Source organism: Corapipo altera, unplaced genomic scaffold, assembly GCF_003945725.1.
Source record: "Corapipo altera isolate COAL_440 unplaced genomic scaffold, ASM394572v1 2b, whole genome shotgun sequence".
In the NCBI taxonomy this organism is placed as follows: domain Eukaryota; kingdom Metazoa; phylum Chordata; class Aves; order Passeriformes; family Pipridae; genus Corapipo; species Corapipo altera.
Genome location: NW_020884874.1, coordinates 13,251,124 through 13,265,902, shown reverse-complemented (window position 1 = coordinate 13,265,902; position 14,779 = coordinate 13,251,124). Strand labels below are relative to the sequence as shown.

At 35.5% G+C, this 14,779-nt stretch overlaps 1 protein-coding gene across 6 annotated transcripts in view; it reads left to right on the top strand.

The window, feature by feature from the left end:
• The window catches only part of FAM184A (family with sequence similarity 184 member A), a 77,806-nt gene that overhangs the window by 51,727 nt on the left and 11,300 nt on the right, over positions 1-14,779 (top strand). For 3 of the 6 annotated variants that reach the window (XM_027634302.1, XM_027634306.1, XM_027634304.1), the window contains exons 10-14: positions 5,917-5,958; positions 9,968-10,180; positions 11,273-11,426; positions 11,853-11,980; positions 14,204-14,388. In XM_027634302.1, coding sequence (XP_027490103.1) covers positions 5,917-5,958; positions 9,968-10,180; positions 11,273-11,426; positions 11,853-11,980; positions 14,204-14,388 — 722 coding nt within the window. The remainder of the gene's footprint in view (positions 1-5,916; positions 5,959-9,967; positions 10,181-11,272; positions 11,427-11,852; positions 11,981-14,203; positions 14,389-14,779) is intronic. The other 3 variants (XM_027634308.1, XM_027634307.1, XM_027634303.1) reach the window with 1 other exon arrangement.

Below are 14,779 nucleotides of genomic sequence, written 5' to 3'. Positions count from 1 at the left end.
GCTATTGAGGGTGCTTTCCCTGGTTTCATCACTGTCTTCTTCTCAACAGGGAATCCTCCTTGTTCTGGCCTCCCTATTCTATACAGAGATTAGTTGGTGCATTTTTCTGTCCACATTGGTCACTGTAGTTTTATCTGAAGCTTGAATGATAACAAATGCCTAACATTCAACTGTTTGTTATGAGCCTGTAGTTTTGATGAGCCCATTCAGCCCACACTGCGCCTTTGTCATTATTTTACTCTTTGTTTAAAAGATTGTGAATATAACAGAGGAAATTCATTGAAGACCATTTACAATTAAGAGCTGCTCAGCAATACAGACAAACAAAAGCAACAGAACAAATCAGTGCTTTCAAAGCATTTTCAGTAGGATATAGTGGGAATCCTAACAAATGTGAGTTTGTTGCTCTGTTATATAATAAATGTTTTACTGGACTTCTTTTTCATCTCTCTTTTGATTTCATCTTGGTTTTATTTTTTTATCCCATGGTGTTGTGTTTAATTGAATTTAAAAATTTATGTAGGCTGTGTTTGAAGTTGATATCTTTGTATCCGAAGAAACTTGTCTATCTGATCCTAAACTTCTAATTGAAGTTTAATGTCACCAGTTTTCCTTTGGCAGTAAATCTGGAGGAGATGGAAAGACTGTTGTAATTCTATATGTCAATGGATGAAAAGAACATTAAATTCTTAGTACTGTATGTAATAAATGATGCATGAGTAAAGAGTTTAATTTGGTATTTGGAAGTTTACACTTCCAAAACTGGAAAATAGAAATCTAAGTCAGATCCAACAGTAATACCATCCCCCAAACAAAATTTTAATCCTATATCTGTATATGTTTTTCTGTTAAATGTAAGATAAAGACACTGGTAAGAATCTAGTTTTAAAACATTATCCTTAGCTTCTTTGCTCCATAGATGCTCTTAGATGCTCCATAGCTACCTCATAGTAGCTTTTGGTTCAAAACCTATAAAAACAGCACACCTTGGAAGGAGCAAGAGAGAACTTACCAGGTGGGGCAAAATTTGTTTGAGATTCAGCAGATGAATGAAATTCTAGATTAAGGGCAATGATACCTCTGTACTCCAGGAAGAATTAGTCAAGGTGTGTATATAATCTTTAAGATCCTGACAGCTTTATGACAAATAAATGAACTGAAGCTCTAGTATCATTCCAAAACCTTTAAAAATTATCAGGAGGTTCAAATGGTCCTGTTTTTCCCCTGATCATTAAACCTGCAGTTTGTCAGATTAAAAACATGTATTCCAAAATCCACATGGATACAAACATGCAAAAGACCTAGGCCAACCCAAGCCATTCTATGATTTTGCCTCGATGTTTGACAGATTCGTACAGCTGGAAAAGAGAAGAGCTCCATCTTTTTAAAACAACAAGATAAGCTCCCCACCCTATGATATCCAGGAGACAGCACCTTCCCTCATGGTTGCTACAAAACCAGGAGGAAATCAGGACCAATTAGATCCCAGAGATGGTCACACGTTTCAGAATAGCCTATATATACTTCATTTTCCTCATCAGAAAACTGTTGGGTTTTGAGATAGAGAAAGTGCTCTAAATGCTGCTTTTTCTTACCAGTCATAGGGGACAAACTTTGATGTAGCTCTTCAATTTCTAGAGTGTCACAAGCCTCGAGCCAAGTACAAAATGTTGTAGTAGGAAACAGCTGCTTTCCAAATCTCTGTGGAGTCATCTGTCGTGTAAGCACTGCACAGCCAGAGACTGCACATCTGCTGACAAATCAGTCTCTCTCTTCAAACGAAAGACGTATCTCGAGGGAGAGTTTTAGGGTTCTTGTTGTCGTTATTAGCTGGATAAAATGGACTTAAACCAAAGGTCGCTTCAGCTTCTTTGCTAGGCACCTCAGAAACTAGTTTCTTTTACTGACGTCTGATGGAGGCACACAGGGTTTCTTTTTCAGAAAGGTAAGCAGCATCTGTGGGAGGTCATTCTTCAAGTGAAGCAAAGACTGTGTAGCAATCTAAATCTTCTTTGATAAAACAGATAAAGTAGGACCTTTCCAAGTTAAGGTCTCGAGTTTTATGCAAGAATTCCATTTTGCCAGCAGTATTTTGAAAATTTAGTAAACTGTACAGCAAAATTGGATTGTGACACAATTTGACATTGATATTGTCAGTAAGGAAAAAGTGTTACATAATTGATGTTTGGGTGATATGAAGCATGATGCTGAAACTCAGTGTCAAGCTTCTCTAATCCGGTTTAAAGTAATTTTTAGCCCAGAGAAGCAATCAAATTAGAGAACTTCCATGCATTCAATAGGTTGGTGTCCTGCAGAAAGCAGGGTAACTGAATGAAAATGTGAAAATGTCACTGGTGCAGTAAATGTCCTCCTCGAGAAAAAAGACACTGTTTCATCACCAACTCTGGGCCCTGTGACAGTTTCCCCTGTGATGGAAAACAAGCAACTGTTCATTACAATAAGCAAACCCAAACCTTGAATAGTTTCAAATCTCTAAATCCATGCTTTGCTGCAGCAAGATGGGCCCAACTAAGTTGAAAATTCGACTCTTTCATGAGAAATGTTGAAAAAGAGGCTGGAATACCAATCTTGTCCCATGTATTGTGTGCAAGGTCTTTTGGTTCTGCTGAGTAGCCTGCAGTGATCAGTGAGTTCTAAAGACGCTGCATATGAAGATGCAGATCTGCTGCATCTCTCTTTGCTGTTCCTCTGGATCATGATGAAGTTCTCTTAGTTACACCTGAGGCTTATCTGTGCATATGCTGAAGGTGTAGAAGATAGTACTTCTGTAAATTGAGACAGCAAAATCAAGTAAAGTCAGGTTAGCTAATACATACATACCACATAGTGATGTGGTTTTGGGAGTTCTTGTACTTCAAAGAGGCAAATTAATTCACTTGTACACCCCATATCTACAAAGTCTGATTTCAAAGAGAAGTGAGCAAGGGTTTCTTATACCACAGTAACATCACGAATCAAACCTTGAATTCCAGCCTGTAGGAATAGAGCGCTAGTTAAACCCACCTTCTCCCTTGTTTTTTTTCTCATCACTTTCCCCATCATAGAAATACAGACAGTAATAATTATGCCTGCATTCTTTTTGATTTTTAACACTTTTTCTCCAGAACGTGGACCTTGTTGTGGAAATACTCATAAGGTTGTTTTGAATTTTTATGGAATTTCTTATTAATACTGAAACCAGTGTTATTTTGGAGTTCTGCATTCTGATGGTGTCTTGCATACTTTTCAGTCTGGAGCTGCATCTGATTATATTGCTACATATTTGGCTGGAATCAGCCCCCATACCAGTTGACCAGCCTGTATAATTCTATAGTCCTATTCTATTGTGTATAGTTATTAGGAAAATGATTTACTATATAATAAAGGATGAAAATAATAAGTTCTGGTCTGGTTTAGTAATAATCCTAGTGAATTCATGTTTGATTTCAGTGATCAAACAACACTGTTTTTGAAATGAAGTAGGTTAGTTTTAATCTTTTCAAATATCCTTCAATAATATTGTACAAGCACACGTTTTTATCAAAATCTCATTTGATAATAGATTGAATAACATTAAAAATTTCTCTTAAGTATTATTTCTGTACAGGAGCATTTAGTGCCCAAGTTTGTTATCAAAGGTCTTTATTCTGTTGCTGTGTTGACTACAAATCATCTTATTTTCATACTTGAAGATTTTCTTGTTTGAATTCTAAGTCATCTTTTCCAGTCTTTTTACCAGACTGATGTTTAGCCAGCTGCCCAATAATTAAATGTTTTTGAATAGTGATATACTTAGACTTCCAGATTGGTCAAGTACTTGTGTATTTCAGGTTTTGTTAAAAATAAATAAGCTGTATTTACTGTGTATTCAGCATTGCTGTGTGTCTTTTTAGAATATGTAGGAATGCAAAATATGTAAGTTCAACTTTATTAAAATATAACTTTTTTTGGTCTTTGCATGGTCTTTCGTTTTGCCAATAAGATCTGAGCAGTTAGTAGTTAATGTTTTTTGGACAAGATATTTACTGATCTCATTTAACTGTCAGAAAATGTGGGTTGCAGAAAGATTACTTTGAGTGATGTAGCCTAAAAAATCTGTGACAAATTTAACTGGAAAGTTTTAGTGCAGAATCTTCACCAAGAGTTCACTTTAATTCTCTAGAAAACTTCTAAATTTGGTGAAATCACATGTGTTAAAATGGTTATTCCATGTTAGTATTTTTAATTGTAAGATCAGTTTGACAGCAAAGCAAGACAAGTTTCTTTCTTGGTGAAAGAAATCTGTTATGCTACAAGTAGCAGAGGGCAACTGTCTTAAATGGCCTTTTTATAATAGGGTAGACCTCAGGATACAGCTTCCTAAAAGTATTTTTACTTAGAACTTCTCTTCAGTGTAGAACAATATGAACCCTTCTGCTTCAGGTGTAAAATCTAAATACTTCTTAGTTGTACCGCAGTGCTGCCTAGATATGTCCACAAATATTAAGTCCAAAATGTTCTATAGACTTTACATTTATTTTGCAAGAGATTATTCCTGCTTGTAACAGCACCAAACAGATGGGAAAGGAAGCACAGCAAAATTAGACTGATTTGTTCAGACTGACACTGTCAAAATCCTGTGTTGGAATCGGAGCTGTTAGATGCCAGTCTGTTGTCTTGTCTGCTGGTGTATGATGCCTCCTAGTGTTACGCTCTTGCATAGAAAATTATTGCTTATAACTCTCTTACTATTTTAATGAGCTCATTTTGGATATTTCACAATAATGTGTTTTTGTGTTGTGCCTTTTTGTAGATTCATGAGAATGAATAACAATTTCTTTTTGTATTTTGACAAAGTATTAGATAATAGTTCCCACCTGTATCCTTCTAGTCTGGTATCAAAATACCTGGTGTCTCCTGGAGAAAGCCATGTTCTTGACTGACCTATACCAAAAGGGGAAAGTGGTCATGCTGGCTTTGAAATTGCTCTCACTTAATTTCTGATGACTGTTTTATACATGTGTGTTTGCTTATCCATGTGATTAATATATAAAAACATGCAGGCATATATATATATATATATATATGTATATATATATAAAAATGAATCATAGAATCAATCAGGTTGGAAAAGACCTCCGAGATCATCAAGTCCAACCCTTGATCCAACACTGCTGTGGTTACTAGACTAAGTACCACATCCAGTCTCATCTTAAAAACCTCCAGGGATGGCGAAATTATGTATGTTATTTGTATGATCAATAATATTTTATAGAGCATGTACTTGACAATATGTTGGGGGTTTTTTGCTTTTTATTAGTAATCAACACTAGTATAAGTGGTACATTAAGTCATTTTATTGCTGGAGACTTGCAAGAATGAGTCTTTTATGTACCCATCTCATTCTGAATTTCAAGAAAAATAAAAGTACTTTAATAGAAATGTCTTCCTTGCTGACTAATTTTCTGCTCTTTAGCAGTGAAATTTGTTCTTTAATATGTGTTTGATATGCTTGTGATATTTCAGAGACACAGCTGATTGTTGATTGCGCCCTAATTTTTCTGATAGGAATACAAATTGGTATACTTAATGATTTCTGCCAAAAATTATTTGCCATAAAGGAGAAGCGAAATAACTTCAGAAGTGTTCAACTGTGTAATATGTGACTATATAGTAACATTATATGAAAGAGATAATGCTATTCTGTGTGTCCGAAACATAACATGGGAAACCACATCATTCTGTTCTGTGTTCGGTAGCTTATCCACTGAGTCAAAGCAATGTATTAGTTTTTTTTTCCAGATGGTTTTCAACTTATTTTTCTCTGATCAAATTATAATTAATGTTCTATGTTTACCCTTCCTGCCTTATCCCTTTTTCTTTTACTTAGTTGATTTCTGAATGTTTCCCTTTATTCCTGTGATCTTTTCTTCATAGCGGCACTGTCTCGGTGAAGCTTTGCATAAATCTATCAGCAATGTAAGTGATTTGCACTTACAGCTTGTGAACAGGGCATGCTTGCACTTATCAACCTGCCTATCCTGTAATACTGCTTTGGATCTTTAGCCCATGAAATGGGAAACATGGTAATATTTGAGAGGAGAACGTGTGCCACTAGTTACGAAAAGCTTGTGTACTGCATCCATTCATCTGTGTAACTGTATATGTATCATTGGGCATCAAACACTGTGTACGTGCTCATAACATAAGCAGCATTTTTATGTCATTGTTAACGCAAGCAAGCTTGTGGGCAGCGCAAACGTGTATTGCAAGAGCTTTCTACAAAGCATGAGATTGATGCTGTATTATAATTTGCAGTTTTGCAGTGCAAGTCTTAATTGTAGCCAAAATATTCTTTCTTTCTGTTTTATTTTTAAAATTCTCACTATTGTTTTTGATGCACTGAAAACCGTGGGTAAAAGTATTGGAAGTTCAGAGAGTAGTGGTGAGAGCTATTTTCTTTTGAATCCTCAAAAGGATGTATAGAAGGAGTGGTATAAAGACATGCAAAGGAAGGCACTAATGTTCTCAAAAATTTTAAAGATATCTTAAAGATATGTGTATGTACTGAATAATCAAACTAATGTTGAAAATCATGTGGTCTTCTAAAAAGACTCAGATTTTTAACTTTTTTTTACTTTTGAACAACAAAAAAATTATTAGATGGGTAGACTTATCTGACTTGCTTGTTAGAATCATTTAATCCTCATTGTCCTTTATTTTCTGTGTAGTCTACTGATGCAAATAGACATCTCCAGACATTGACTCATTTCAGGTTGTGGTTTTGCAGTCGCTTTAATCTGGTGGAAGTATGAACTGCTCTTGCGTATTCCTGGTCTCTTCTAAGATGGCTTCCTGGCCAGATGTCAGACTACTCTTGGTCATCTCAATTAAAATATTTTCTGCATTTACAAGAAGGAAATTAAAAGAAAATTGTTTTACCTTTGGCCCATGCTCAAAATGTTTATAAATGGTATACTAAGAATTATCAGAGTTTGGAGCAGGAACTTAAATGAGAGACAGATTTAACTTCAAACCAAAAATACATTTTTTTCGTGTCATCTTAAAAATTTGGCTAAGTTACCATGGTTGACTCCATTTGAATATTATCATGAAAGGCTTGTTAGAGTGTGGTGATTAAATGGCCTGAGGTTCTGCAGGACCGAGCAGGAGTTCCCCTAGACTTGTACTTCCTGGTGTGGTTGTGGTGAACGGGCCAGGACAATGGTGAGAAACTTGAGGGACATGAGAAACATGGTGAAAGGGACAAGTAAGAGTGGGCATACCATTCATCTAGTGAATGTGTCTCAGTGTTCCTGCTAAAGGCACTTGGAGGAGGAGGAACAGGATATGAGTGAAAATTGTGGAATTTCCTTCAGATGAGATTTTTAAACCGTAATTTGTGTATAAATTTCCCACCTAGTGCAATAAATTGAACTGGATAATCTCTTAAGCCTATCCTAAGTGCAGATTCCTACGATACTAAAAATGGAGTTAGAAAGAAGAAAATGAGAAAAGGAGGGGAGGAGGAGGGGAAGAGATACTGGAGTATGGGATGGATGAAAGAGAAGGAATAGAGGTTCTAGAGCCAAGTTGCAGTTGTGGTCTCAGGGAAACAAACAAAAAAAACTCGAACAAACCTGAGAGTTTACGGATGGTGGTTAAATAGGAACAAAAGTAACCTAAAGAAGCATAAGTTGTCTAAAAGTACAGGGGAAAAACAGACCTCCAGACAGGGTCTGCATTTTGCTAGGTGTAGTCTGGAAGAGAACGAGGAAATAAAGGCAAGGCTTACAGATGAAGAGAAGGACCCAGGTAGGTACGAATTCTCAGAAAGGTGGGGAAAGAGAGAAGGGCCCAACAGTGAATGTGGAGTGAATTAGAGTAGATGGAAGTTGAGGTAATATAGATTATTTTTTCCTGGAGAAGGAAGACAATAGCACATTGCATGACTAGAAGATGATGCATATACGAAAATTCAAAGCTGGCCATGCTGGCAGTTGCATGGTGCAAACTCACCACATCAGAGAAGTTTCTAGGGGTAAAAAGAAAAAAATACAGTATGTGGTTGAGTTGTTATTTTTTGAAATACTGTCTGTGGTGATTTGTCTGACCAGCCTGGCAGCCTTGGCCATGGTTGCTGAAAGAGATCAGCCAAGAACTTCTGGGGCTTCTGAGGAAACTAAAATTCTGCTATACAAAGAAGGGAGGAAGGTTTTGTATAGATAAATAACTAGTTGAAAAATAGGTATTAAATAGGGTGTTACCACAGTGAACAAAGATTCTCAGTGGAGTTAAACAGATGTGCGGCACATTTTCTTTTGCAGGTTGTTGATAAGTAAGGTGGGAAACTTTGCAGCTTATAAAAGGTTATTCAGGGTGGGAAAAGCACTGAAGAATTATAGAATGGCTGTAAAAAGCCAAGGGACTTGGCAATAAAATGGCAGATGAAATTCAGTGTAGATAAATGCAAAGTGACACACAAGGGAAAACAAATTGTAACTTCTTGTGTAAAATTATGAGCCTTACCTTGACCTGTTACAACTAGAAAGTAGGTTTGGGGACTACAGTATATAATTCCGTAAAAACATCACCTCAGTGCTTTTTTGTTCTTGTTTTACTGCTAATTTTTATTTGTGTAGCTTTTTTGTTTCAAATCTGCTTCAGCTGTGTCCTTCTGAAAAAAACTAAACTCACGTGTTTGACAACAATGTTTATGCTGCAAGTTGTACTTGGTATGCTGCTATTAATGTTTTGCTAAGTGGTGGGTACTAATGTTCTCTAATGCAATAAATTGATGTGCAATGTCGTTATTAATTAGTCATAATTAGTTTTACAATATGCTGAATCAAATGACACTATCAGACTTTAATTTATAACTCCCTATTATGTAATGCTCTGATGCTTCAAAAGTATCCTTACTGATTCAAATTCTTTGTCACAGGGCAATTTTATTTTCCTTCCTTTGAGTCACGGTAGCAAAATTCTCTTTTGGTTAAATCTTGTTTCCAGAATTGGAGAGTATCTCTCCTGTGTTTAGCTCTAAAGGGAATACAAGTTTAGTACTTTCAGTCTGAAAAGATGGTATCTGATGTGCAGAACAAAGTATAATATTATTATAAAAATAAAATTAGATTTTTCGAAGGAATACAGTGTTCTATATTACTTGTTGGATGAAAAACATCATTTGTAACATCAGGTATTTCTAAGAAAATGAGTTATTTGTGATTCAGAATGCTTAGATCTTAGATCTTGAAAACAAGCATAAAAATCACTCTCGTAGTCTTACCGAGCTAACAAAAAAGTGTTACTTTTTAATTTTGATATAGAATGTTATGATACCATTTCTTTCTAAATGAGAAAACTACCAGTAAGATAGAACCATAATATATGAGATTAGCTCATTTGGTTAGAGCCTGGTGCTAAATAACACCAAGGTTGTGGGTCCAATATCCCTATGGGCCATTCACCTAAAACTTGGACTCGATGATCCTTGTGGGTCCCTTCCAACTCAGAATATTCTGTGATATATCTGTGATAAAGGATACAAAAATCCATCAATGTAGATGTCACAGGCTGTCCTCCCCTATCCAAGCACAAGATTATCCTTGGAGAATGGATGTTCCCCTGAAGAATAGTTTAATAATCAAGTGGTTGATTTCAGACCTCGATAGTGTCATTTTTATTGATCTTTCATATAAAACCTAGAAATAATTTTTGAGAATCTGGCCATGAAAAATTGTGTTACAGGTAGTGCTGTAGTATAAACTAACCAATGTGATAATCCTTACAAAATCATTAAAATGTAGTTATTATATCTCTGACATATAATATTAACAGCAAATTCATACATGGATGACATTGCTTGTCTGTCTTTCAGCTAACAATGGCTTTAAAATTTCAAGTGTTTTCTTCTTTTGAATGTTTTCTTTACAGTTGATTTTAGTATTAATGACTAACAGATATTTGCTGTTCTCTTGTGGATTAGATCTCCTTACTGAAGCAGAATCTGGAGATGCAGCTTTCCCAGTCACAGAGCTCTTTACAACAGCTACAAGCCCAGTTCAGTCAGGAGCGACAGAGGCTGACTCAGGAGATCCAGGAATTAGAAGAGGAGCATCAGCAAAGGCATAAGTCCCTTCAGGAAGCCCATATCCTTGCCTTTCAAAACATGGAAGAAACAAAAGAGCAAGAACAAAAGGCATGTTCATATGGTTATTCCAAATTCTATAGAGAATGTTGCCATTGTAGCATTTTATGTACACAGCTGGAATTAGTAAAGAACAGTATCCACGTAACTACTAAATTTCCTTTTCAGATTATATATTACAGTAATATTGTTATCCAGTTAAATCTGAGCAAGGCATATTTAAAATCATCTCTGACATTAGCGTTGTTTCATGTCTTGCTTTATATGCATGTATGTAGGTGGGTGTGTATATATATATATATGTGTAAAATTATTATCAACACACGTATTTCTTTATGGTAGTTTGACATTGTTACCCTTAATAGTATACTCTAAGAATTTTCTATTACAGTTACTTAATTTTGCATGTATTTTCTGTCAATTGACTCCTTTTCAATGTATTTTATATTTTCATTACGTTAAAAATTGTATAAGCTATGTTCTGCGACTTGCAAGATAATTTTCATGTCTCTCCCAAGATATTTTTTTAAAACCTTCACTAAAACATCTTTAAAAATGAAAGTTGGCAGTGCATGGTACTTAATGAGGGGATGTCTTAAGGTTTTTTAAGTTCAGATCTAGAGTGCCCTTTTGCAGTCAGTTTTCCCATTGGCCACCCTTAATGTATTTTGGTTCACATTATAGACTGCTCTTGGAGCACGCAAGGTGGATTCCTTTTGTTCAAAATCAAACCAGAAGGCGTGCACCAGGAACATTATGCTTCATACAATTCAGTAGGGAGTAAACGTGGGTGTCATTAGGGAGCAAAACCTCCAAATGTGTATTGTGTGCGCACTAACCCCATCTATGGATCTGCACTTCACTACAGTGCTTGCTAATATACATATATCCATAGATTAGTTTTTTTAATCTTTTCCAGCTGTGAGCAGAACAGGGCTTTTGTGTGCAGGTCATCTTGATAACCATGAGCCACTGAAAAGAGAAATGTAGTAGTAGGATAAGAAAATGAGGTAAATTAGTGCATTTTTAAAAATGTCTAGAGTATGTCAATGCCTGTTTTTTGTTTTCAGTTGTTTATTGTGTAATATTTTATAATTTTTTTAAGTTTGTATAGAATAACTTCTGTCAATTTTGATTTCGTAGGAATTAGAAGAACGTTTACAACAGAAGCACTCAGAAGAACTTCATGCACTGAAAGAAACACATAAACAAGCCATGGAAGGCTTTAAATTGGAGATGGAACAGGAACTTCAGACTCTACGATTTGAGCTGGAGGATGAAGGAAAAGCTATGTTAGGTATACTGTTCTCAAATTTGAAAATGGGTTCAAAAACTTTATTTCTACTCACGCAAATATAGATGCACATCTATATGTGTGTATGTGTGTGTGTTATAACACTGTAGTGTATCTGAAAGTCATTCAGTGTTGACCTAAACGTCCCTCTTAAAATCAGTGTAAGCATTAACAGGTAAGTCCAAACTGTTCACTTTTGAAATATCTCACCCTTATCCTATCTTATCTAGTTTGTTTTTGAAGAAGTAAGCGACCAAAGTACCTGATGGAGAACATTTCAGAAAGAAACAGGAATAGAATGACAGGACAATTGCTTAGCTGGTGTAAACAGAGTGTGTTAGGTCAGCCACAATACTAGAGGGAGCTGGACTGTTATTGTTAATGTAAACATTTCCAAAATAAACTTTTCTGTTTGTTCCCGGTAACCAGCTTCCTTGCGCTCAGAGCTCAATCATCAACATGCAGCAGCAATTGACCAGCTGAGGCACAACCATCAACAAGAACTGGTAGCTGCCAAAATGGAGCTCGAAAGAAGCATAGAAATCGGCAGGCGACAGGTAAAGGAGCATGGCTGGCAACTGACTGTAAGACAGCATGATCAATATCTGGTTTTCTCTTAGCTGGAGGAAAGAACCGTTGTGAACAAACGACAAACATGTAATCCTTCCAAGTCACCTGACACCAGCAGCTAATGCATTCCTACCAGTTTCCTGAACTTTCTTGCTTAGCATTTTTTCCTTCTACAAACTTCATTCAAAGCCCACTAAAGTCTCCCGTATCAAGGCAGTTTCCTCTCAGAAATGTGCAGCCGTCTGGGAGCACAGTGGCTTGCTGTAGGATGCAAGTGCCCATTCTTGCAAAATTGTACTTATCTTCAACTGCCAGCAGGACTTAAAAGGAAAAAGCTGTTTCTCTTTGAAGTCTAAGCGATATGGAAAAAAAAGTGGTTGCTTATAACCAAACATGATTGTTTCAAACTTAAGAGATATCTGTCTCTTTCTGTCTCAGGAGCCAAATTAGAAAAGATTAATTAACATATAAAGAAAACAGAATATGATGTAACAGCTTGCAACTATTTCTTAAAAAAATAAAGGCACAAAAAAACCCCTAGAACAAAACCCCAGGGACAGTATGGACTACCTTTGCTTTCAGTAGCAAATTAATTCATTCACTTTTATCTTTCATTTTCATTTTATACACTATTACTTTTTCCACTGGTAACTAAAAATTCAAAGTTTAATCTCTATTGAGAAGAATCCAGACTCTTGGAAGTAATAAGACCAGAAAACTACCTCTTTATTTACCTGTACAATAGGCTTTTCAAGATTGATTTACTGGTAGTCCAGCACCAAGGAGAAGAAGTAGTTTAAGAAATATATTTAACAGAGTAAGCAGGCTTAGCTGGACGTAGCCTTTACAGAAAAACAGAGGCAGTCAGAGATGAGCCCTTCTTTATCTCTTCCTTGCTGATTTAAAAGTGTTAGCACTAGAGCCAAAAACGTAGTACTGTCATGAAGGATTTAGGAGGATGTATTTTCAGTCATGTGTTGTTTAAGCCTAGAGTCTGACATCTAAAGGAGGTGTCAGAAAAAAAAGTTTAAATTACAAGAGCCAGTGTTTGATCCAACCACATACCCTGTACTTTTGGACTCAGTATAATGATCTGCTAAGCACAAGCTCGAGTTGTACTGAGGGCAAAGCAAGTAATTGTGTTTTCTTGTGTTAGAATGCTTATCAGTTCACAGGATCAGAGTTGAAACAGATGTAGAGTAGTCTACTTTTTGAAATATTTAAATATGTGGATGCAACTTTTCCACTGCTTTTTCCTATAACTTTAACATAGTCTATACATAGGGAGGTAGATAGTTATTTTTAATGGTCTGTTCTTAAAGATGCCCTATAAAATTTGTGCATTGGGATATAATTTTATTTCCTGGAGGCAGGAAGGCACAAAACACAATTATACCTAAAACTACTTTGAAATATCTACTGATTTTTCTCTCTGTACAAACTATATGGTCATTAATTATTCTGAAACTGTAAGAAGTGGAATAGGTGGAAACAGAAAACTCTGGAAAAGATTGTTTTCATTACAGACATTTCTTAACTGATGAGAAGCATTATCAAAGCCAGTTGAATGGGCTCCAGATGCGTTTCCCAGATATTAACTTTATTGTAGTTTCTTATGTAAAAAGAATGACTTTTATTATTGAAAACAATATAAATATTACATAAACTATTTAGTACATATTCTGCTGCAAAATATTTATGACCCTTGTATGTATTTGTTAGATAAGAGACCTCTGAATCAGTGTTTGTTCGTGTAGGGCATACAACTTGAGCAATTTTCTCCCATTGAATGGGTCTGTAAAGGAAAAAAGTTTCTCTGGAGTGTATGCTGACAAGGCAGAAAACGCTAAATGCCCGGGCCTCTGGTTCTTAGCAATACCTGTTTTTTTTATTGTGTGTGTGGGCAGAAGGAAAATGTGATGAGCTATACAAATTTTAACTGGCAATGACAATGACAGGTTTTAACTTTTTTGGCAAATGGAAATTGCTTGTTACATAACTCTTATTTCTTCTTTCTTTGCATTTGTACACAATAAAAAAGAACCCCTTCATTTTAATTATGATTTGTATCAGCATCTAAAACTGAAAAAATTGTATATTGAATGGAAACTTCTGCTCAGCTTACAATACAGAAGCAAGTATTGTGCTTCTGAGACACGAGTCTATCTAAAATATTTTTTTATATTTAAATGCTGCTACTTATGTCATAGGAGAAAGAATTTTTATGCAGAATATCAGATCTGCAAGATGAACTGAGACACCGAGACCATCATATAGCTGAACTGGACAAAGAGATTTTGCATCTTCATGAAAATATAAGTGCATTGACAAAGGAATTAGAGTTTAAAGGGAAAGAAATTCTTAGAATACACAGTGAATCCAACCAACAGATCAGGTATGAATTTCTTCACTCTAAACTCAAATGTGTATTGTTTCGCTTATTGTTTTACTTAAGAAATTTTACCATTTGCAATTCTTAATTTATCTTTTTAATCAAGTGATGTTACATATCATTTAGTCTTCTTTAGGAAAAGCTATGCCTGTTAGTAGTAAACTTAGTGAATATTACCATACACATAAGCTGCATTTCAGTTATACATTCTGGCATATTTTAGTAACAGTTCGCTCAAGTGTTGGTTTTTGGTGGTTTTTTTTTTCAAATTCATTATGTTTCTTTATTTAAAAAAGCATTAAAGGAGATGCATTTTCCATGAAATAAGCTAGAAGATTGGAGAACAGTAAGTAGTGGGTTTGATGAATGAGTAATTCCTTCTGATTTGTTTTCT